The sequence below is a fragment of the Atheta coriaria genome, unplaced genomic scaffold (assembly GCF_025399875.1).
Source record: "Atheta coriaria isolate IRGN ID8LTWV9N9 unplaced genomic scaffold, Caltech_Dcor_3.1 hic_scaffold_4_pilon, whole genome shotgun sequence".
NCBI classification, from domain to species: domain Eukaryota; kingdom Metazoa; phylum Arthropoda; class Insecta; order Coleoptera; family Staphylinidae; genus Dalotia; species Dalotia coriaria.
This window is the reverse complement of record NW_027045446.1, coordinates 2,891,081-2,916,718: the sequence shown is the minus strand read 5'-3', so window position 1 is coordinate 2,916,718 and position 25,638 is coordinate 2,891,081. Positions and strand designations below refer to the sequence as shown.

At 34.6% G+C, this 25,638-nt stretch overlaps 2 protein-coding genes and 3 non-coding genes across 5 annotated transcripts; 3 read left to right on the top strand and 2 right to left on the bottom strand.

Annotated features, from left to right (window-relative positions):
* Positions 1 to 8,600: 8,600 nt before the first annotated feature.
* On the bottom strand, positions 8,601 to 8,672 carry TRNAW-CCA (transfer RNA tryptophan (anticodon CCA)). The gene has a single exon. It is a non-coding gene; the product is annotated as a tRNA-Trp (tRNA).
* Positions 8,673 to 16,751: 8,079 nt separating this feature from the next.
* LOC135790945 (uncharacterized) lies at positions 16,752 to 19,378 on the top strand. The gene has a single exon (XM_065301244.1). The coding sequence runs from the start codon at positions 17,206 to 17,208 to the stop codon at positions 19,324 to 19,326; it is 2,121 nt and encodes a 706-aa protein (XP_065157316.1). The 5' UTR covers positions 16,752 to 17,205; the 3' UTR covers positions 19,327 to 19,378.
* A 16-nt stretch (positions 19,379 to 19,394) lies between these two features.
* On the top strand, positions 19,395 to 21,247 carry LOC135790946 (probable methyltransferase TARBP1). Its single transcript, XM_065301245.1, is given in 7 exon segments — positions 19,395 to 19,528; positions 19,585 to 19,635; positions 19,701 to 19,848; positions 19,899 to 20,115; positions 20,118 to 20,364; positions 20,366 to 21,004; positions 21,061 to 21,247. Coding segments are annotated over 7 exon segments (1,560 nt in total). The 5' UTR covers positions 19,395 to 19,436; the 3' UTR covers positions 21,227 to 21,247.
* Positions 21,248 to 24,373: 3,126 nt separating this feature from the next.
* Positions 24,374 to 24,446, top strand: TRNAF-GAA (transfer RNA phenylalanine (anticodon GAA)). The gene has a single exon. It is a non-coding gene; the product is annotated as a tRNA-Phe (tRNA).
* Positions 24,447 to 25,412: 966 nt separating this feature from the next.
* On the bottom strand, positions 25,413 to 25,485 carry TRNAF-GAA (transfer RNA phenylalanine (anticodon GAA)). Its single transcript has one exon. It is a non-coding gene; the product is annotated as a tRNA-Phe (tRNA).
* Between the last annotated feature and the right edge of the window lie 153 nt (positions 25,486 to 25,638).

Below are 25,638 nucleotides of genomic sequence, written 5' to 3'. Positions count from 1 at the left end.
GCGATTCTTTGATTGACAGCTGTAATTCCTCGGCCATTCAATACGGGCACGTATCATGTCTGTCGATGATCATCAGTTTAAAGTGACGTGCCGTGACTGATTCACGTCGTGGAAAACATCTTTTTCTGATCGGCTCAGGTTCATTCAATGTGAGTAAAGAGATGAATGAGAAACAAGTGCGAAGTGCGTTATTTTATTCATTCAATGTTTTTAGATGCATTTTATTTGATTTAAAACATAAATTATGGGTTTTTATTAGTACTAGTGTGGAAAACAATGTTTTCTGTACAATTAGTACCTAAGTGTTGAAAATAATGTATTCCACATCGCGGCGCGGAAAACTTAAAAAATAAAGCAAACATTTTTTTGACACATTTCAAGGTATTTTATTTGATTTTAAATTAAGTTGAGTCTTTTTATTTAATACCTGTTTGGAAAACATTGTTTTCTGTTCAATTAAATACTTTTGAAAGCAATGTTTTCCACATTTCGGTGCGAAAAACTTAAAAAATAAAGGAAAAAAAAATTTGTCACTTTTCAAGGTATTTTATTTTATTTTAAATTAAGTTGAGTCTTTTTACTTAATATCTGTTTGGAAAACATTGTTTTCTGTACAATTAAGTAATTTTGAAAGCAATGTTTTCCACATTTCGGTGCGGAAAACTTAAGAAATAAATAAAAAAAAATTTCTACACATTTCAAGGTATTTTATTTAATTTAAATTAAGTTGTGTCTTTTTGCTTAATACCTGCTTGGAAAACATTGTTTTCTGTACAATTAAGTGATTTTGACATTGTTTTCCACATGACGGTGTGAAAAACACTTAACTTTGTAATTTAGACTTTTACTAGTGTGTCTAATTTACGTGTTATGCAAACAGAACCTATCCAACATTAAAGAAAAGTAATAACTGAAGAAAATTAACACATGTTGTGTATAATATGTAATTAAACGCGCCGCATACACGTAAACTCACACGCTCGGCGTTTCGCAAAGTTGCGTGTCATTTAATCTGTCGCGCATAAACGCCGGCGAAGAGTTCCTCATCGCATCCGCGGTGGACACATTTAATTACTCGCCCATCGGAAAGCGAAAGAAGCAGAGCTTGTTGCGCGCTCGCTTATATGGTCAACTTATCTCGACGCAATCAAGTGGCGTTTCGAATATGCAGGCATGCGTGCGTCGGCCGAGAAGTGTGAAGATTATAAAATAAATATTTCAACATTCGTCTGCATACTGCATGCGTATTATTTAAAATAGAAATTTCCCGTTTTGTTTGTACCTGCTGGGCAGGCCGCAGCTCAATCGGGCGCACAATTTCCAGCCGGAGAAGATGTGACATTAAGCGCTAGACGAAGACGCTGGAGAAAAATGAAATTAACAAAAACAAGTGTAATAAATGTATACCGTATATGGACGTCGCCGCCGTCGCTTGGAGACACATGCATATCGTTTTATAAATGTGTGTTATGTTGAAAGCTATAACTGGTTGCGGCCGAAGACGAGTAAAAAAAAAAACGCACGCGCTAATCTACACGCACACGACCGACTAATATTAGGCAGTAATTAATTAATTCGAGCTGCAAGCGCGGAGACAGTTGGGAGCGCCAGCACGATAGAACTTTTCGTATTCAAATCACATGCTCACCTACAGAGACGGTATTTTTTCCGTCTTCGTTTTTCAACGGCCATCTGCTGATTTATTTCGACTGCTTTTTAATTTATTCCACTGCGGAGAGAACAATTACTACTGCCATTTTTACCGGCGCATAAATATAATAAACATAAATGCAACCCTGCGTGATTTTTGTCTAAAAAATTTTTTGTTTGATTTTTGGGATGCACGATGCGTTTTTGTTACGCTTTAGCCTCGGCCCTGATTACATCAAACCAGTCTCCGGTGTAGAGATGCGATGCGTTGATAAATGCCGGAGATAACTGATCGCAGAGCGGACGCCACGAGATGATATTTTTCGCAGCGTGTTCTCAGTGTGTGCGTCCAACCTTTTTGGTATTTAATTAAGGCAATTAAGCACCTCATATACAACTACCCTTTAGATAAATATCGACGATGTCGATAAGCAACACAACTCGTGCGTTAATTATGTCACCAAAAACATGTCGAGTAATTAGATGATTTCATGTTAAAATAGATGGCGCTGACTGTCACAACCTATACACTAACCTATAAATTCAGCTATTGTGGTTTTTTGCTTTAAAATACCATCAAAACTAAATAATAATCACTTAATATTAAAAAAGATACGTAATCTGTTTTTAATTATTTACGCAAATGAATACCGTAATTGATGACTGCCATAAGCGTGTTGATACATTGATAGCATGCATTTACGAAGCTTAAAGATATCAAAAAAGCCAACCAGACTGCAGGAGAATAAAGCAGTGCGCTGTTTCATATGCTGATATGCATGAACACATGTTCGTTTGGTGTGCGCCGGTGAAAATGGAAAAGGGAACTCGCACCGCTCGCGGTGACAGGGTTGTGATTAGACGAAGGAACGGCCACGGCTAATGGCAAAACTGACATCGTCCGCTGCCTTTTTGTTTTTTAATCCTTTTTTTTCCTCTTGTACTACTCTTCATTTCAGTGCGCGTGTTTTTATTCGGGCAAGTTTGCGTTGTCTTTGCCATAACATTACGAGGACGCGCCGACGGTCCAAGCACCTGGACGAAAAAAATATTAATTGCGGCCCAGCCGAAACGGTCTTGCATTTATAATAAACATTCCTTGATATATGTGTGTGCGTATATACTCTATGTATGTGTGTATGTAGCATCTCGTTGTTGTTGTTGTTGTTTTTTTCAGGTCTTCTTTGCCGGAGCCGGAGCGAGCATACACGGTGCATCATGTGTCCAGGATTTATTGTGAAGATTTTAATTTATTCACCGCGCCCTGGGGCTAAATCGACTAGCTATATCCTTCTCGTTTGCGGACCGACACCGCGCGCGTTTATTACTAAGCACCCATAAGATCATAATATTCGTCTGCGATCTTCCAGTTTCAACATGCGAGACCAAAAGTAAATCTGGAAACGTTTATGGATACGAATAAGGATATTTCAAGATTATGTCTCTAGCAACAAACTAGATGCTTACGGATTTTGTGAACAATTTGCAAAGATAAGATAACGCCTTATATGAAACACGCAATGTAAACTTTTGGGCTTTCATAATTCATAGCGTTAATCGGCGCTAAGCTTGAGATTGATGCAGCGACGACATTCAGAGGCCATCCCATCCATCTCGGACGTGAGCCACATGCAAAGAGACCATCACCATCGGTGATGACGCTGATGATCAACAGTGAGGGCGCTACACAATTTTGTCTTTTTCATTGGAAAGCCAGCCAACTATAAACGAGTCTGTTCTGGAAGCCGACTTTCCAATTAAAAGCACGTCAGAAAATCTATAAATCTAAGACATATGCTCGTTTTGGAACAAATCAATAAATGAATAATGTGCGCCAAGACCATCGGAATGCTGAATAAAATAAAACTCGGCGAATATAATTTATTACCATGCAGATAATAATACGATATTTTATTGTTCACAACACTAGCAACGCAATAAAAATAAGTGAAGTCGATTTTCTCAAACGCAAGCCACGAGAGCATTCGTATTTATTTTGATTAAAGCCAGCAATAATTAAAACGAATGTTTCAATTGACTTGCTGTACACCGGCGCCTTCTGAGTGAATAAACGCTACACTGCGATGATGACCTATGCGCCGTCGTGTGTATGTGGTAGCTCCGAGCATTATTTCTATGGGGTCACGAATTAATGTTAACTACCGAGGAATGCTACGTGCGCGATGACGCCTAGACAAACAACAACAGTTGCGAGCGGAGAAGATGATTCAAAAGGAGGATATGCGCGTTTTATGCGGCGTCTTGCTGCCAGACTGGCGCTGGCTGCTTCCTAATTTCGTTATCTGGCTAATTTTAAAACAAATGCACATGAAACAACAAGTGACATTCAATTATACGCTGAAAAAACAAACAAAACAAAGGTTTTGGAGTAAATATAGAGCAAAATGTATGAAATAATAAAGAAAATTTATTTTTTTTTAATTAAAAATCGAGTTTATTTCTAAATTTATTTACTAAAACTTCACGATTTGTGTAAATTTAAACAAAAAACGATTTTTTTATTAACCGCGCATATTTGTAAAGTATTGTTTTCCACTCTAGATACGAAATATGCTATTTTTCTTTATAAAACACAAAAATATCACATTTATTTAAAATAAAAAATATTTTTAGTTATTGCCGGTTAGTTTCCCATTATTCAGATGATGGTACACCCTGTATACTATTTTATAATATTAAGTTATCACGTTTGAATCTGAAGTGCTATAAATATGGAGTAATAAGAATAAAGCTGGGTTGTAGGCATGTGCTTTAGGACCCATGTCCCAATAGATAAGCTTAATGCCGTGGCAAAGCTCAAAGCAAAGAAACAAGACGCACACGCAGCTTGACAAGCTTCGATAAAGACATTGCGGCGTTCCTCACCTTGTTGCCCCATGTTGGCGCTCTTTTCTTATTGCATCTTGCGCTGCGCCCAACATGCGTACATTTCTTATAACAAAACCGACTTTTTAACATATAAGAAGTTTAACTACAACCGCGACAGCTCGAGAGCATGCTGATAGTTTGTCTACTCGCTTGTATAAATATACTGGCGTTTATTCGACGCAAGAGCGCACACACAAGCACAGAGCCCCGACGAGTAAAAAATAAAATATATACTTATTCAAAACATCGCCGGCGTGTAGCCGAGAAGTAAACCGAATCGAATATGTCACTCGATTCGTATTTTATTTCTCCGGGTCGCTTTTCGCCGTCCTGTGTCTTGTTTAGGGGCAATCACAGACGAGCGGCCGGGCCCTCACGCGCCCAAGACATCGAATGAGTCAAATGACACATACGACGATAAGATATAGGCGAATTATATTGGAGCACCGGCGAGGAATGCCCCGGTCAGGGTACATGCGCACCCAATATCGTCGGACGTAAATCATGAAACGGGTTAAATGCACCTTTTATGGATATGTGCGTACGTACGAAACACCGCTATGCGTTGCTTTGTGAAATGTAATCCCCGGGAATATCACAAGATGACGGCTATTAATTATCCTTTATTTGCTTATCTTCACAGATACGCTTTGGCTTTTACGCGTGCATAATGATAAACGGAATGTTTCGCTTCTAAGCGATATTCAATAATAAGATGTTTCCAAATGTCGGAATTCATTAGCTGAAATTTTCTGCATTCCGAGCACAATAAGTCGACGAGGCAAATAAGTGTGCGCAGAAATCGAATGTAATTACATGTTATTACTGCAAGCGATATTTGCGAACGTAATGAACGCCTGAAACACTGCCGCACACACAAAGATGATATGTGTGCGTGTTTTTTTTTCTTCTTCTTCTGCTTCAAAGGTAAGTTTCAACTTGCACGTAAAACGTTATAATGTTTGCAGGTTTATGTGTACATTGCCGATGTGTATACCTACATGCATGCACTTATATCGGGCTAATTTCTTTGCTTAGTTTATGCTTCCTATCTGCATTAGAGCAAGGCTGGCGCGCGCGCGCACACGACCCAAGCCAGCGAAGAGACGAAGCTCCGAAGGCGACGGTTGAGAGTCGAGCGCCTCGAGACAGGAACGTCCGAAGAAATAATCATCGGCCGAACCGGGCGCATTAAGTATCATGCCGAGTTTATTTTCATGCGAATGGACAATCTAACTGCCCCAGCAAAGCGGCTCTGAAGACTTTTGTAATAGAGAAGGCTATATCTACTGGCGCAAAAACTCGCATATTGTAGGTACGTATATGTGGAGAGCACGCGATTGCCAGCGCCGTGAAACATTTAGTTACTACGAAATATTAAATATGCAATAAATGTTTAACGACGTTTTGCAGTATTTATTAAAATAATTATTAATTAACCATTTCCATTTATTATTGCTATCATGGCATGTATTATTGATTTCTTCCTTATCGCTGTAAACAGCGTGTTCACTGTTAGGTGCCAATTAGAATCGAAGATTATGATAAACGACCGATTGAATTATTATTATTATTATTATTACACCTTTAGGGCTTTTTTGGTTATGATACACACATAGAGAAATATCATTTGAGATTATTTATATTGAAATTTATTAAAAACTGGTTAAAAATCAATGATTATCAGAACAGTTTGCACATAATTCCGGTTCGCAATTAAATTCAACTAAAGGCGTGATTTGATTACTCGGAAATCCATCCATAAGCAGATTCTCTCTAATAAAGATAATAAAATCAGCATGCAAGCGGCAAACGGCTTATTTTGCATGCCGGTTTTAAAAATAATAAAATAAAACACATAAGCTGAAAATCTCCAACTCACGCGCGAGTTTATTAATTCGTGCACTATTTATAATATTTGTAATGTTTATATGGAAATAATTTTATTGGCGTCGAATATTAAGTGAGTAAAACTAGCGAAAATGTACGCTTGGCAAACAGTTTGCTTGGGTTCGGCTAATGTGAATTTTATTCCCGACATCCCGGACACGGCCAACTAAACACTTGTGTCTTTACGCGCACGGAATGTGATCCAGACGCATCTTTTCGCTGCGCTTTTGACGCCGAGCGTGCGCGCGGTTAAAGCGTGCCAGTAATTTATTTAATGAGTACAATTCTCGCGAGTTTACAATGTCTACGGACCCGGCTAATTCCCGACTATATTTAGCGCTTGAAAATCACTTGAAAATCGCAAGATTTTAAACAACAGGTGCAAAAATAAAAAGATTCATTAAACAGATAAACTGAGTCTGTGTGTGTGCGTCGCATCACCTAATGTCGAATGTTGTATCTTCAGGACACGAAGCAGAAGCTGATTATCCAGACAAGCATGCAAAACGCAAGCCACCGGGCATCAATATCGCCAATGCGAGGATCTCTGGTGTCGCATATTTGCTTCTCCGGGTCTCGGGTCAGCTTCTTCTTCGTGCCTACCTTATATAAACACCCAGCGCAATCAAAAGGCGTAATATGGTAGCTTTCACATAATTCGAAGATAAGCGATGTTGGATGCGCCGCGGTTATCTTAAACATGCCCGGTTTAAGCAAATATATTTTATACGTGAAAAAAGACGACAACATAATAAAGTTTAAAATGTTTGCGTCGATATTTCAAGCATTCTCCTCTTGCTTCTTTCTTCTCTCGGTCATTAGCGCTGCGTACTTACATGTCTGTGTGGCTTGCCTGTGGACGCACGAAATTGATGGCATGAAAACGCCTACTATTGTCTTACCATCGCCGTTGATTGTCTTCGCGTCTCGTAGATCGATAAATAATTGCAATATCACTATCGCTTTTCGTATCTTTTCTAGATTTATCTGCGCTCAACGTGAACAAATGGTCATTGTACTTTTTGTGCACTTATTTTGAACATACGATCATTATTATTATTTATATATCTTGGATCTTATTGATTTAGTGTGTGGTATAAAAAAGTGCAATACAATAGGAAATTCACACACGTCTCGTAAATTATTATCCCAACTTTAACTACTATATCTATATATAAATAAAAAAACGAGTGTATATTCAATTACCGAAAGTTAAGTCATAAAATTAGATGAGTTACGGGACACATCTTCATGGTGGTCAGCCAGGTTGAAGTCTCTCACACGCGCGCGCGCGCCGATAAACTGTTTGCCTCCTGCGCCCGTCACAATACAAAACAAATACACGAGGCTGCACGCCAAAGCTCTTTGTGCACGTTGTGCTTTCGGACCAATGACATAAACCAACAGCCATCATTCATCAGATAAGAAGTGCAGCCGTTTTGTTCTCGCGGCTACTTACTACACTTACGTGCACATTGTGTGTCAGCTCAGGTATGTTGCAGCGCCACGGCGTATATTGCATGTCTCAAATAAAATCATGGAAAAAAACGAGGAGGAATAAAATTTGCGAGACACCGTGTACCAACGTGCGAAGCGGTCGGCACGAAAAATGCGCACGTCAAGATCGATCGTGGCTGAAAATATGTTAGGTGGCACGTTTTCTTCGAGGAGGACAATTTGTGTTCTTTGCTACCTTTGCAGTTTCCTGTTGGATTTTTTTTTGTTTTGCGGGGTATTTTCTTTACATTGGACACAGATCTTTTCTTTGGTCACTTGTTGAACATTCTAGGACAATAATTTGTAATTTTTTCATTGAATTTTGTAAGAAAAACCATGGTTTATTAGGTTTACAAATTTCTACTTCTAAGTTTGACCCTTTTAAGTTTAAATTTTACAACAAAAAGTAGTCTATGTTATTTTCCAGGATTTAATTTAACTTTGGGCAAAAATTCATCAATATTTCTTCAAAAATATAAGCGTGAAAGAGTAACAAACATAGCAATTGCTTCTCCGTGGACAATTTACATGTGTTGCTCCTTTTACAGTTTTCTATTGGTCTTTTCAACATCATCTATTAATTTTCGTCTGATAATATCCACGTAACAACTTTATTCACTCTGTTAACTCCTCTAAATCAATAATATGTGATCAATTTCTCCAAAAATTAATTTTGACCCCGACGTGATTTGAACACGCAACCTTCTGATCTGGAGTCAGACGCGCTACCGTTGCGCCACGGAGTCGTTGAAGCCTGCAATATAATCACCTCTAGTCGCTTATCAAAAGTAATAAATAAGTGTATTGATTAAATCTGCAAGTTTGTGCATTAAAAACTAAGCGCAATATAATTATGTAAACGAAGGCGTCCGAATCAAGCCATGCTCCGCCCCAAAGCGCGTGGCAATCTGTCAAACCAGTAAGATATATTCAACGACAATAACGCGCGTCGCGCCGCACACCGGCTCGATTTAAGCGCATCGATAGATTTTATTATTTCTCTTTTACATTTTGTTAGAATTCCTGTTCGAGTTGATCCGTGAATAGTCCGCGTCTCTTGACTACAAATACAATAACATTGGTTATTGTAGTTTCTGCTTCTATCTCAACCAATATACCAAATGTAAATGAAACAATCCAAAGTGGCGCTTATGATTTACAAGAAGAGAATATGACAGGCTTTATGATGCGCCCGCGGTATATTTTTTTCTTTTGAAACCGGAGAACACACCTTAAAATATACACACAATAATTGAATGACTGGGCCAGTTTAATGCCCGACTAACCGACGCGTGCCAAAGCCGCTCTTCGTGTCGACCATCTTCAATCTCGCTTCTTAGCCATAACACCCATCTCTCATAGCCAAATATATCTTTTATCTGTTTCTTGCTGGTTGTTAACACGTGTTCGTCGTATTGGAATTTGACGAAAAAATCATACATATTTTAATATAATCAAGTTGGAGTGTGGATTATTATTTATTGAGTTTGCGCGGACGATAGAGGTGCTATTGTAATAAACTGGTAGAGATGGTGATTGCGTGATAAAAGAATTATTGCGCATGGTGTTCATGAGCATAAAATATAATCTATGATACGACTATAACTCGTTCTGGGTAATTAACTGAACGGGAGGTAGGATGATGAGTGCTCTTGGACATGATATGCGTGTAAAATAATGTTTTTGGTTGGAAAAGTTTATAAATTTCAAGTTTTAAGGTTGGATTTAACTTATAATACTGATAAATACATTTTAGAGCCATCTATGTTCGATTTTTATAAGTAGAACCATGATTTATACTCTTTTTAAATTTGTAATCTCAATTTTGACTGTTGTTTGTTTTATTTTTTGCAAAAAAGAGTAATCTATGTGATTTTCTATGGTTAAATCTACCACTGAACAAAAATTGGTCAATATTGCTTCAAAAGTTTAAGCGTGAAAGAGTAACAAACATATCAGTTGCTTCTCTGAAGACAATTTACCTACTTTCATTGCTATTTTATCGTTTTTTTGTCTTATTTGCTAATTTCCAACAATAATATGTGATTTTTTTTATTTGATTTTTTTTTATTACTCATGATTTACCTTCTTTCAAATTTGTATTTTTGATTTAGACTCTTTAAAATAATAATTTTGCAACAAAACGTAGTTTATGTCATTTTTCGAAGTTTACTTCTTCCCTAAACAAAATTTCATCAATATTTTTTCATAAATATAAGCATAAAAGAGTAACAAACATAGCATTTGCATTTTTAATACTATGAAATGAAAATTCCGTACAAGAAACATTCATTTTCGAAATAAATTGAACGTGAAATATAATTTTCCTCACTTTGACTGCTGTGTCACATCGCATTCGTAATATTTTGATATTAATATAAATATCAAAAAAATTGATCGCCGCGATAAGATAGCATTTTGTAAATTCGTAATTTATTAATCTAGAGTTGAGGATTTGAAAAAGCAAGGTATTTCTCGGGTCAAAGAGTTATAAAAATTCTTTGAACGTGTAGACATTTTTCTTTCAACAACTACGCGACCGAATCCCGCATGGAGATTCGAAAAAAACATGCGTAATATATTTAAAGCAACAAGTCGATTTTTCATAAACGCATGCGAGATATATCAACCGCTCATATATTTATTATATTCTCCTAAAATGTTTCTTGTAGAGCGCAGCGCGTCCACAGTCCACAGTTGTTTAAATCAACTCGCCACAAAACCAAAAACGAAAAAAAAATTATAAAAACGTTTGTGTGTGCATTCACCGCCAATGGATTGAAAAGTAGGCGAGAAATTTCGAATATGTCTAAATGTTTCTAAATATCGAAATTACTCAACATGCTTTTTTATCGCCGCGTCCCGTGTCCGAGAAAATACTTTATACAAGTAGCCGATAGCGTTGCAGTATTTATGTAGTCGAGGGTCGTTTCGGGAATTTGGTGGTGTTGACAAGAAGCGATTTTAATCAGTTTTTATACGGGCGCTGGCGGAGTGAAAGATTACAGCGCGCTGAAGGTGATTCGGTGTTCTCTATTCTTCAACGGAATACCTGGAATACCGTTCGGACACATTCCCCTCAACGCTCTTGCATGCCATTTGCTGTTACCTGTACACAATCGTATGTAGCGAATGTAAACTTCTGGTGGCTGCAAACTTAACTTGTTTCTTCGTGTTTCGCCAGCGAGTGCCGCGACACATGCAAGAAGATATCTTATATTTCGTACGTTGTAAATCAATCAATTCGGGTAACTGATAGTGATACACCTCTTTTTGCTTGAGTTATGCGCACGTATAAAGTGGCTTGTTATTTACATAATGATTCTCGTTCTTTTATCGTGTAAACTTTTAATAAAACTCAATTTATATTATATAGGTTTATTTAATCCAGTTTTTTCTTTACTGGAGGACAGCAGTCGTAATTTATTCGCGCGTTTATTGTGGACCTTAAAAAGTGTAGTTTATTGAAGTATCAAGACGTAATGCGACAATTCTAATACATTACGATATCGGTGCGTGTGCGCGCTGCATGCAGCGTCTTCGTTTGCAAAAAAACTGAAGACTCATACACTATACATGAAAGCCTAATGAGTGGTCGATATAAATTGCACACGATGAACCGGTAGACGATTAGAGCATGCTGCTACTGGTGTTGTTGCTTGTAATAACCGTAATTTTCAAGGCGCACGTCTTATTTATTGCGATAATAAAATATTTCTTCTTATTCGCCATTTTTATTATGCCACCGGATCACATGCACACTTGTAACATGAATTTTTATTAGTTTTAAGTTAATTTTTGTGATAATTTTGAATTTTTTCTGGATTGATAAATAATTCAATTGGATGGCCGACGAAAATCACTCGCTGTGCTAAGGAACTTCTTCGACATGTCGAAGATGCGTTCATGTGGTGTTTAGAACTTGTGTACCGCCTTTTGCTCTATGAAACAAACCATTTGGTATAACTCATATGTAACTGGCGGGGCGTCTGACGAACTTTGACATGATTTGACTAATGCATTCATAATAGTACAAATAAATCACGAGTTGAATACCACTCGCGGTTTTATTATACCGGCCGAATATTTTCGACATTTTCGCTTTTCAATATCGAAATATTGTTTAATCCTTAACGTAATCTAGAAACTAATGAAATCTTTCTCTTGCTGTGATTAATGGCATTGCAATGCGACGGAAAGGTATTAATGATTTGAATGCACATCGATTTTAAATGCTTTTCGGCCGCGGTTATTATTAGAATGTGGCAAGAACGAAGATTGAAGAAGAGCGTTAGCGGAGTCGAAGAGTTCACGTGATGGTTTGTGATTTTATCGAAGCTGGTGAAGCTAATGGGAGAAACGATGTTGGGCCTTGAGCCCATCCAGCAGGAGCCCGCACGAGTGCGGGATTCCTGGGGGGTCCTTGGAAATCGAGCTGAGAATTTCGCTGCAGCAGTAGATGCCATGCATCAATACATTAACGTGTGTGGAAGATTTGGCTCAAGGCGGAATCTAGGAGGCTCGTATATGCACAGGTGTTTTGCTACAGGCTCCCGACTCGTTGCCCATTAATATGCACGCCGTCTTTTACAAAGATCTATTATTGATAACAGCAGTGTATCGGTTCCGCAAAATTCTTGCTTGGAACGGTAGGTTTTTATGTTGTAAATTTATTTTTTATCTAATCTCATGGTGGAAAACAATATTTTCTGTACAGTGGCGTTGAAAACAATGTTTTCTACATCAGTGTGTGGAAAATAATTTGAAAAAAAAAATCTTAAAATCTCAGTTTTTAAAAAATATTAAATTTTATGGTTGTAGATGAATTATATTTTTACAAAAATTCATTATATTTCATTGAGATTTTCATTATGATTCATTGTTTTCCACTCTAGGTATATAATATATTATTTGAAATCCTATTAATATGCACGCCATCTGATGAAAAGATCAATTAATAATAACAAATTCTTCTTTGAAACTGCCGTTTTTTTACATTGTAAATTCATTTTTATCTAATCTCGTCTTGAAAACACTATTTTCTGTACATTACGATGGCTTTGAAAACAATGTTTTCCACATTGGAGTGAGGAAAACAACTTGAAACACAATTTTCAAGAAAAAATAGAATTTTATGGTCGTAGATGAATGAAATTCACGTAAAAATAGATTTTACGTAATTTTTTGTTTTCCACTCTAGGTATGTAATAAACTATTATAAACTTTACCTATTTTTATATCTAGAATCTCATATAAATATGCTATGATTGATTGTCATTATATATTAATCGCATTCTTCAATCAGCTCCAGACGCTTCTCAATAAAAAATAAACATTAGCCACATTTTGAACCGACGCACAAATAATAAATATAAATGCTTCGTTACTCTGATTACGCATTTTCAAAACTAAATCATGTTTATTCGTGCCTGATTACCAGCTATAAAATATTCATATAATCAATCGGTGATATTTTTAACTCGAGCGCATAATTTATCATGCTTTGTGTAGATTAATTGAACTCCGAAGAAAAATCCAACAAGATTTTAATGAGCACGGCGCAATCTTTTGTATTCTGCATATTTTAAAATTATTTACAAATAATATCAATCAGAAACGATAGTTTTTATTTTATTGTGATTGTAATTGTGATTCTGATTGGAAACACGAAATGGGCCGGTATTGCTCAGCGAAGCATCCTTCTGAGTTTAATGCCGGTGGATAATTAGTGGGTACGTCTAATTGGTAATTTAGCGGACAAACCGGGGCACGCAATACGGTAGCTCTAGACTCCGCCTATAAAATAACATGCTGGGCAGGTAAGCGAGCCACCGAAGCGCATTTCATTCCGTTTTTCCCAACCGTGTATTAAATCAACTCGAGAAACTAAATTAGGGCATATTTAGGTTTTAAAAGCCGTGCAATGACGTTTATTGAAATTAATAACCGAAAACCTCAGGTAATAAGCATCTCGGTATGGTACCTCTTTGTGGTTAGAAGATCCGCGCTTGTGTAACAATCACAACCATCAGGCGTGAAAACACATTGAACGCTGATGAAGAGAATCAGCAGGTGGGCGAATGTCAATCACTATCTTTCTTAACCCAACGAAATTCATCAATTTTACCGATGCGACCTAATATCTGACCTCGCATCTTTAATTATTTACATTTTTACTCACCTATGAAATGTCGCTGTGTTTCCACACGCGAAAAACGATAAAAACAAATTTGTTTATAATTAGCATACTGTTCTCATGCATAATTTATATCCGTGAATACATCCAGCCATTACAATGCAATTATTTTATCTATAAGGAACCAATACGTGGATGTTTGAGTGTTATAAATCACAGCTGACTTATTGAACGTAGTAAAACCGTCCGGTTGTTCGTTTTCGTTGCATTCGTACACCGATGCATGCAAATTCTCGAGTATGTGAATAAATATATATATTTTAACTTCAAATTAATACTGATAATCATCATAGATAATGTTTTATTAATACCAGCGCTTATTTGGGCATGTTTGTGACTGTGTGTGGAGGTATAATGCAAAAAGAATTAGTCGCTAACAATAGGAACAGGTTTGTGCTGGTTTTAAGCACCGGATGTTCCAAGGACCTGTTACCATCATTCAATCCGAAGGCGTGCGCAGGTAATTGTTAAATTTCTTGAGCAGCACAATGCCAACGTTTAAAGTTCAAACGTAGCAGAGAAAAGAATTGAGCATTCATAATTACGGCGCAACCTGTATCGAAGAAATGATTGAGTTTAGTGTCATTCCAGGTGTAATTTGTTGACCCTACCCAAAACAAGTGAAGCATTTCCGGACATTATAAACAATAGAGTTTATAAGAATCATAATTCATTGCACCTGTGATCTATATTCTTAATAACGTATCAGTTTTCAGAGAGAACAATGCGAAATCTGTTGTATTTTATTTTTAATTAATTAGCCTCTTGAATGGCCAGTGTAAATATTGAATGCGAGCGGTTTTTCTCTGCATTGTGAAGCCTTATTAAAAATTAATACGTGCAATAATTTATGGCGGTGTAAGGTACGTTTATAGTGTGCGTGTCTTGATTTTATTTCGTTCGTTATTAATGGGCTCGAATCGGAAAGAAACACCTTCATAATTTATACGATTTTAAGATTATGGAGTTAAATGCATGACGATCATCATTACCAAAAGGGTGATGGACAAATTTATAAATTTAGAAAGTGTAATTATATGAAATTGTGCAAACATAATCGATTTGATTACATTGCGTGTAGAATATAATTAAATGTTTATCTTGTCAGCACGTAATTTAATGTTTTCCGTAAATTTTAAAGAGAAAAAATTGTTTCAATACTATTGCGTTGTTTTCTAGGAGAAAATATGTTGGAAATATTTAAAATAAAAGCATTTATGAGAATTATGCTAAACATATGTGAATTGTAATGTCACAATACCACGTAACTAAAAGTGAATCCGAAATTGAGGAAGCGGAGGCGCGTTATGCAGACCTATTCATGTCGCAACAAGAAATGACCTCGAGATTGTATTGCAATCTGTGCTCAATCATTAATGTTAACTTTCTTAGAATATACACATGTTTAAAATCAAATAAACCTCTGCCATGAGATAACACGCTTGCAATTTTTGATAAAACAACACATATACTAATATTAAATAAATATTTATTTTATTGTTCTTGAAAATGTCAAAATAAAAATATCAGCATGCAAATATTGCATGACATATAAACTGAAATGTTATTCTGTGCTGGTTTTATACAAAATAGAATTTATTTGCTTGTGCGTTTGGAGAATCTAGCCCTTTTAAAAAGGAAACAGTTTTTATTGAAACAAATATTTATCTTGATATCCTCGCAGCGTATATATGATATCAGATGTCAGATGTATCGACACACCTTAATATATACTTGGGTGCCGTGGGTGCCCACGACGCTCGCAATACGCAATAAAGCAACAAAACATAAACATGCGGCTAAGCTACCACGCCCAATTGATCCCGAAGTAACAAATCTGTGCACAAACGCACACTCTGCACAGGTTAGTTGTTTATTCACGAGTTCATTCATGAATCTTTCATTCATGCCATTCTTGTATTCTGTGGTGGAAACGTCCCCACTTCGTGTATTGGAAAGAAGGATATTTGCCACTTCCATATTATTGAAGTAAAGGATTGACAGAAGGTGAGTGAAAAACCAAAAATTGATATTAATAAAATGATGATAGGAAAAGTTGATACTCTCGCCGTGTTTATTTGATTGCAAATGTACACCTCGTAAGAACATGTTCACAGAGCTTTGGAGGTTTGGAGGAAGCGGTGGGTATGTAAGCGTGCCGCACCTTCAACTTCCTATTATAGTAAACTTTAATCAAGGCGCTGATGTGTTTCTTATTAATGAACCAATCGCGCTTCGTCGTTGTTTCATGCGCGGAGTTTTTATTCTCACATGTTCATTCACTTACTCGTATGTGCTTGTGCAAATGACTAAGAATACGTGAAACTACTTACCAAAAACTAATAACAAACTAAAAGATTTGTTTTTACGATGTATAAACTTCTTACTTAGTAGAAAACTTTGATTTTATTCAATCTGTTTTTCATACATTTTGATTGCGATTTTCACAGAAACTAAAAGCCATAAAGAGAAAAGGTTTGAAGATTCTAAATCTACGCCTAATTCTCTATAAGATAAGTTAGTTAAATTGGAAGTAAAGGAGATGAGAACATAATTCATAAGGAAAAATGTATCATGAGTGTTGCTTCATGTTTTTTAGAGTATTTTAACAAATATTTTCTAGACTAAAAGCGCTAACAACCAACGGATTAAAGAATAGGAAACTTTGGAAAATACGATAAGAAATTAATTAAATTTCGTAAGGTTAAAGTTCAGAAATCATGACTAAAAGTGCTAATTTGTGATTTTCTTCAATTACAGTTTTTTCAATTGCGAATATCTCCTAAACTAAAAACAATAGATAGGAGCGATATTTAAAAAAATGTTTTACACGAACTAATAATGATTTATACATTTATTTTAGTTTATAACTAATTTATTTCTAATTAAATTCTAGTTATTATAGGAGAAACTCTCTGCCAACGCTATTACACAACTTTAAATAAATTACTTCAATCTACTCGTTCTGTATGCAACCAACTGAACGTTTTAACCTTTCTTTCGGCCTGTACACTTCCCATGCACGTTTTCTATTCAGTTTTACCGACTTCTTACCTTAAAACACTGTTGACTGGTGATACACGATGAATACTTCATCTGAATCAATTCCTATTAGTGAAATATTTAATTTTATACCAATCAATGGAATCCCAAGTCTTGAACATATCGCCAAAGAAACAAATCTTCAAAGGTTGTACATAAACTTAAGACTTTATTTACAAGGCATAGAACTAGGCACTCACAATAAACAAAACTTCTCATTAGATTTTATTCTAAATCAAGCCACACATGAAAACATAACAGACATTTGTAAAATTATCAAATGTGCATTGCAATTACAATCAAATACAGATGAATATGAAAAGATAATCAAAAATCACTCCATGAGAATAAATTTGATAAATTTAAAGATAATAAACACTTTACTTTCATGTCCTGTTAAAACAGAATTTATAAATAGTAACTTATTGTCAAATTATTTGAATTATGCATATACTGAAGAAGAGGAACACAAATGTTTTGTGTCTAGTATTTTACCATCATTTCTAAGCAAAAACAACAAAAATCTTGAAGTTGTGTGGTGCAAATGCATCAGTGACAAATCTTTAACACTTTTATCATCAATATCTTCATCTTATTTATTTTCTGAAGCTGGCATAAAGATTTTGCAACAAGAACAATTTTGGGAATTACTTGTACATGAATTAGTTGCCAGTGAAGGGTTTAAATATAAATCAACAATGTTTCTATTGAAATTATCATTGAATATTTTAAGCCATTATAATGTTACAATCAATAATAAGTACATAAATAACACACTTTTGTCAGAAGATAATAAATCATTTGATTATTTTTGTATTCTCTTAGATATTTCCATTGAAAAGCAGATACATTTAATACAACCATCGTTATGTCTTCTAAACAAGATGTTCTTGCCTACAATGTGGTTAAATATAATTTACAAAAAATTCCTCGGTCACTCTAATAATACAGTTGCATTTTATACACTCAACTACTTTATGGTGAATTATAACGATACTGATTTAGATTTTGGTCCTATGTTTACTGCATTAAATAAAAACGACGATTCAAAGTTAAGTAAACATATTTTACATCGATTGCAGCAATTTTGTAAAGAATTATCACAAGAAAAGTATGAAAAATTACTATCAGACAGTTTAGGAGTAAACTGGAACCCGGTTGCTTTTTATAATTTTTATCAACATGTTTTAGTTGACAATAAACATCTTGATTGTAATATAACACTGGAAATAATCCGAAATTGCAAGAAACTACCTCATAAATACATAAGGCAAGGTGTTATGTTTATTTTATTTACAAAACTAAAAGATCAAATTACAATGTGTGAAGAAGTTTCGATTGCAAAATACATAAACATTATTTTAGAACTTATGTTGGATGAAGCCTACTACAGATATGCCACAAAATTAATCAATATGAGTAAGTTGACTGTTCCAGATGAATTTATTCAAGAATTACTAGGATTTTTATCAGATCCTAATACTGTAAACATAAAAATCAAAGTTGATTTCTTAATTGAGATCACCGAGCGAAAAAACGTTCCGGATTTGCTTGTGAAAGGTTTATATCAGGATTTTAAAAAGAGAAAATACGCCACGATTGTTCTGGATCGTTTGTCGTATTTGTATCTTGTTAAACCTTCAGATTTGCAAGATTATTTAATGGAAAGGTTGGATTCGAAGGAAGAGGCTCATTCGATTCGACATATGGATAAACCTAGTTATGATTTGGTCTCAAAGTCAATCGGTATCTTAACTTCGAATAAACTTGTTTCTTGTAATCAACAATTGCTTGCTTTCGAAGTACTTTTTTATATGACCAAGAATAACTATACTGTTGTATATAATCATTGGTTTAACAAGATTTTAAATAAGTCTGAAGTAATTTTGCCTAGTCTTGCATTGAATTTTGTTAATTTATTGATTAAGATTCCTACCAATTTTGGCAGACAACATTTTGTAAGATTGTTGAATGTTTATGAAGAGTTTTTCAATAGTCAGCGCGATGATGTCTTGGTGAGAATTTATAGAAATTTTGATTTTATTATGGAGAATATTGATAGTAGAAATTTAAGTTTTTTGGAAATTGCTTGCAATAAGATTTTCTATTTGAAAGCAAGAGATGATGTGGAAAATTCGATCAGGTATTTAGTTAGAGTATAGCGTTGAATTATAAAACAATAAATAAAGAAGTTTTGGAGTTTTTATTGAAAAAGTTATATGATATTTCCCAAAATGATGCCTCAGGAGATTTTGTAATTTATTATACTACAATGTACTTTAAATACTTAAACTTTGATATTGATTTGTTTCCAATGTACAAGTTCTTGATATATCCCAACTTTATATTGCATAAAAATGAAAGGTAAGTGAAATATTTTTTGATTTTCATACGAAATTTTAATTTTTAATTGTTTTTAGGGCCGAATATGAAATATGTACTGATATATATTTAGATATACACACACCAAGGTATTTATTACAATATATTCTACAAAATTTTAAGTTTTATTGATGAATAATGTTGTTTATTTTAGTCCGTTTTTCCGTGCGGCTGAAATTCGAAAATGGGCTTTGGAAGATGTTCTATTCGATGAAAATCCAACGAAAATACACAAATCAGTGAATTATTTACTTGATCATTATCGGAAAACATTCAATAAAAGATATTTCCCCGACTCAACGGTAAATATACAATTTATTTGTAATTAAAATATTAAATAAAATGATTTTAGTTACATCTTCATAAACTCCGTACCATGCAGATATTAATCTTCATGCTACCGAAGATTATACTTCAGTCACCATTAAAATTAGATCTAAGAGGGTTTTTAATGGAAAGTTTTGCTCAAGAGAGTCACCAACCATCAGTCAGATTACTAATGCAGTATTTATTAGTCCAATTAATGAAAGACGAACAATCTGCGCTAGAAATATTGCTAGAAACAATAGAAAACTCAACAAAACACATTTGTCTACCATAATGGGCCTAGTGCCGGTAATTTACGGCTTGGATTTATTAAAACACAACCCTGAGTTTAGCCATAAAGTGATTGATTCTGTGCTGGTCTGGACAATGGGGCCAAATTTTAAACTACGATATTACGCCCAGAAACTTATCAGGGAAGTGTGCCATCGACATCATCACAATTTCAAATTCAAGAAATACGATGCCATTTACAAAGCGGTTGATGCAGCCATCAAAGTCAACCACAATTAAAGACGATTTATATTTTGATATGATGGATTATGTGTACAAAGAAAGGCCATGGAAGGATAACAAGAAATTAATTTATATTGTCACAGTGCACATTCCTGAGGTGTGTAATGTCACACCATATGAATGGGAATACTTCAAGATAAAACAATATTGGTCTAAATATTCAGTTGAGAATCAAAAAGAACAAGAAACAACTGATTTAAATTCATTTGAAGAATTGTCAGTAACAGAATCAAATGATAATATACAAAAGAAGATTGTGCCATGGCAAGATGCTTTGAATACAGATGATAAACCTCAGAACAGAGGCAAACTTATTGTTGTTACGTCTCTGATTGAAAGTGCTGCTAACTTGGGTGGATTATCACGAACTTGTGAAATTTTCGGCGGGGAAATGTTAGTGGTTGATAACATTCAATCAGTGGAAAGGAAAGAGTTTGTTAATTTGAGTATGACTAGTGAGAAGTGGTTGAAGATAACCGAAGTTAAAGTTCAGGATTTACCAGTGTTTTTGAACAGATGCAGAGAAGATAATTATAAAATTCTTGGTGTTGAACAGACGTCATCAAGTACTCCGTTGGATTGCTATAAATTTGAAGAGAAAACCGTACTTCTTCTTGGGTAAAACCGTTTTAATGTGTAATAATATATGTGAATGATGTTATTATTTGTTTTAGTAATGAAAGTACTGGAATTCCTGCTCCGTTAATTGGTTTAATGGACCACTGCGTTGAAATCCCTCAATTTGGTATGATTAGAAGTCTGAACGTGCATGTTGCTGGTGCTTTGGTTATTTGGGAGTACACAAAACAACAAATGATAACAAGTCAAGTGAAAATTTAATAAAAATAATACTATAATTGATTTTCTTTGCATTCATTTTCCATTCTTGAATTCTTTAGGAAGTGCCTTTAAACTACTCTGTTATTTAGCCCAAAATGAACAAAAATTAAAAAATATTTTTGATAATCTTACAATTATTTAGTTATCATGTATTTAATTTATGTAAATAAAACATGCATCATTAAATTGTTAATAAAATGTTATTACATTTATTGTACATATCTGACAATAAAACTTTTATAGCATATTTGTACCAACATTCGTAAATAATATACTTCAGCTAGAGTTAAAATATTCCATAGTAAAAACTCCAAGAGCTACACTCAACCCCGCAACGTAAATAAAAAATGCCATTAGAATATTATCCAAACGAATTGGAAAATATTGCTTTGAAACTTCATTTTTATCCACAAATGCATAATTCTTCTGTATGTGATCAATCAAGCCTGTTTCGTGCATGGTTAACAAATGCCAGTTAACACCCTGTCTAATCGGCAGTCCTCGTTGCATTAGAGCCCATAAATAATATCGCATATAAGGTTTCATTTCGTATAAAGCGGGAGAATGATCCTTGTTAAAAAATTTTCTATTGTTTTTCATTTCATATCGAACACGATCTCTGCTTGCCGCCACAGCACCGTTTCTATATTCGGAAATTTCCAGCAGTCGTATTACAGTTTCATCAAGACCTGCTTTAACATCACTTTAGCAGCTGGATCACCCCCTTTATCAAAGGGGTATCGTGATGCTACGTTTCCATACACAGGTATACCACTCTTGATAATATCCTGAATTGTATTGATTTGTTTCTCGTACACCGGGTTGACAAGAAATGATATAAATGTGCTTTCATATGAGCTAGAGAAAACAAAGCAAAATAAAACCCATGATAATATAACTATTCTCTGAACTGAAGATGTTGGTAATCTGATGCCTTCAGTGACTACAATTGCAAGCATCTCAAAAAAACTATCACAAACATCTTTTTTAATTGTGAAATGCTGATCTGAGCGAGTTAATATTTTAAATAAAATATTGAACAAAACTAAAGCATTAAACGCACCGAAAAAACTCAACCAAGTAACCGGATGGAATATTCTTGTAATATCCAACCATGGTGATTGTCTCTGAGCTTTCGGTACAAATAAACTAGCAGTGGTGTAAATAGTCGGCGAGCTGGGATCGAAATACTTCCATGCCAATTCAGTGACAAAAAGTAAACCAAGCATAATGTCAGCTTCACGACGATAAAATGCAGCAAACATACAACAATTGATTCCATTTCCTATTAAACCATATGTGGTGTAATTGTGCTCCACATAATGTAGGTTAAAATTCATTTGTTTTGCAATAATATTCAATATCTCAGGTTCCATTCCTCGTACTCGTATATTATTGTTGATATCTCTGATTCCGAATGGAGCTATGCCATTTGGAACTAATACATCGAACGTACAATTCGTAAAACTATAATTTCTCAAGAATACATCATGTACTAGAGTTATATTTAAATTTTCACATTTAGATAATAATTCAGTAGTAATTTGTTTACAGTTTTGTGATAATATCTTCTTTGGAGCGTGAATATTACCATCTTTATCGTGGATTATTGCTTTATATGCACGTACGTGCCACAGTATTGTTAATATTTGATCAATATCACCAGCAGGTCCTGAATAAATGACTAAATATTTGCAATCAGTATTAAAACTGGTTGAATTTGACCATTTTGCCACAAAATTCGATATTTCGTCGACACTAACCGCAATTATTATTATGCTACGTATATAATTAGTTATTTTATTGGGTAATTGCTGAATTATCACTTGTTTCGTGAAGTTTCCTATAAATTTTAATACATCTTCGTCGTATTGATCTATTACCGTGGAATATACTATCATAGTTGTTTTATTTTGTAGACTCATTGATAGCAAGATATTTTTGATACAGAGAAGTTGATCGGAATTATTGTTAGGGATAATTAACTCACTATTTGCAAATTTTACATAATATACAAATAATATAAAGAGATAAACACTGGACATGTTTAGTCAGCGGGGAACAAAATATGTATGCATTGTTGTATTCGTTTCAATGATTGTATAGGTGGTTAATAAAGCAATTATTTATTTATAATCACGTGAGTTAGTTTTTTGTTGTTGTCTCACACAATATATAAATAAATTAAGAGTATAACTACAACACGTTATATTTTACTGAAAATAAGTTCTGTGAATGTATGAAATATCATAGTTGTTACAATATATGATTAAATAATCATTAAGTGGAATTGGAGAAAAAAATTATATGAAAATACTTGATTTTTATCGTTTAGGAATACGCAATTTATATACGAATACGTTAATTTTTAATTATTTTCATTGTTAACGTGTTAGAGTAAGAGCTCGTGACGGCCAGACTTCCCTGATTTTAGGAAAGATGATGTCGTTTCATGAATTTTGAAGTCACAACGACTCCAAAGAAATTTTCACTTCGTCAAATTAGGATAGTTGAATTGTCTAAATGTAAATTTATAAAATGCGTTGATGCGATAACCAATGTATATGTTTACAAAACTTTACAACAACGATATGATAAAAACGCGAGAAGATTTTTAGTGGAAAAGGATATCTTAGCGTCATCTCGGAATTACTTTAAAAGTATAATTTGAATTCGACTCTTTGTCTATTGAATCGTTCATGGTCGTGATGTGTGAGTGATTGTACTGAATCACAGAAACTATAAAAATTCTGTTATGCTGTTTATAGATCAATGAACTAATTTACTTAATTTGAGTTTTTTATCGCCATATTATAGTTTAAAGGATTCTCTATATCTTTATTTTTCAATCATTCTAAACCCTTAGAAAATGCCTTAAAATGAACTATTAATAAACAAAAAATTAAAGTTCTTGCAGTTTTTCCGCCTCCAATTGTCCATCAAGAAACTCTCTCCAAGATGAGCCTTCATAAAACTTTTTTTCAAAAAAAAAAAAATGAAAAGCATGCTGTACCATTATGCCATCCGGAATTTTACCATAATGATTTGAGTGTCTTTGATTTAAAATGTTATTCAGAATTTGAAATTTCTTATTTGTATGAAAACCATGATTTGTGTAGTATAATTGCAACAACCCTTTGCCAATAAACCAAAATAGCTCAGTTGGAAGAGCATTAGACTGAAGATCTAAAGGCCCCTGGTACAATCCTTGGTTTCGGCATGTCGCTTTTGTCAGAGATTTATCGTAATACTGGAAAATTTCGTTTTTATTGTGGTCTGCAAAATAAAACCCAGTATCTCCCAAATTATATGATTTCTTTATAGTTTCTCACCACCGTGTTAAAGTTAAAGACTTCCCCTACATGATGCATACATTTGCAGCCTCTTAGCACTTCTGAAAATGCCCAAAAGTGTTTTTTTTATAGAAAGTAGCATTTATCATAAAGTAGCCCTTTTAAAAGTGCCCTAAAATGCCCTTTAAAACTTAGCATTTTTCAAAAAAATTGAAAACATGATGTGGAAAACACCTTGTATCTTGCGAACTAATTGACTTTTTTAAAGTTTATCATCGCCAGCTTAAAGTTCAAGAATTCCTCTACATGATGCATATCCTTCCAATCTTCCACCCCTTTTGGAAGTGCCCTGAAATGCCTTTTGAAAATTGGTATTTAAAAAAAATTAAAACATGGTTCGAAAAACAAAAAGGCAGTTTAGGGCATTTTCGAAAGTGCTGTAAGATTGAATAGGCATGCATCGTGTAGAGACATTCTTGAACTTTAATATAGCAATGACAAGCTTTAAAAAAGGAGAGTTTTGGGGTACTTCTAAACGGGCTAGAAGTTTGACAAGGTACCTATGCATCAAGCAGAAGAACTCTTGAGCTTTAATATAGTGGAGACGAACTTTAAAAACGTCAATTTCTTCCCAAGATACAGGGAGTTTTCTACACCATATTTACATACTTTATGATAAATGCTACTTTCGAAAAAAAAACACTTTTGAGCATTTTCAGAAGTGCTTGGGGGCTGCAAATGTATGCATCATGTAGGGGAAGTCTTTAAATCTAACACGGTGGTGAGAAACTATAAAAAAATCATATAATTCGGGAGATACTGGGTTTTATTTTGCAGACCACAATAAAAACGAAATTTTCCAGTTGTACGATAAATCTCTGACAAAAGCGACGTGCCGAAACCAAGGATTGTACTAGGGGCCTTTAGATCTTCAGTCTAATGCTCTCCCAACTGAGCTATTTTGGTTTATTGACAAATCATGGTTTTCATACAAATAGGAAATTGCAAATTTTGAATTACCTTTTAAATCAAAGGCACTCGAATCATTTTGGTGTGATACTGGATAGCAAAATAGTACAGCATGCTTTCAATTTTTTTGAGAAATGCTAACTTTAGTAA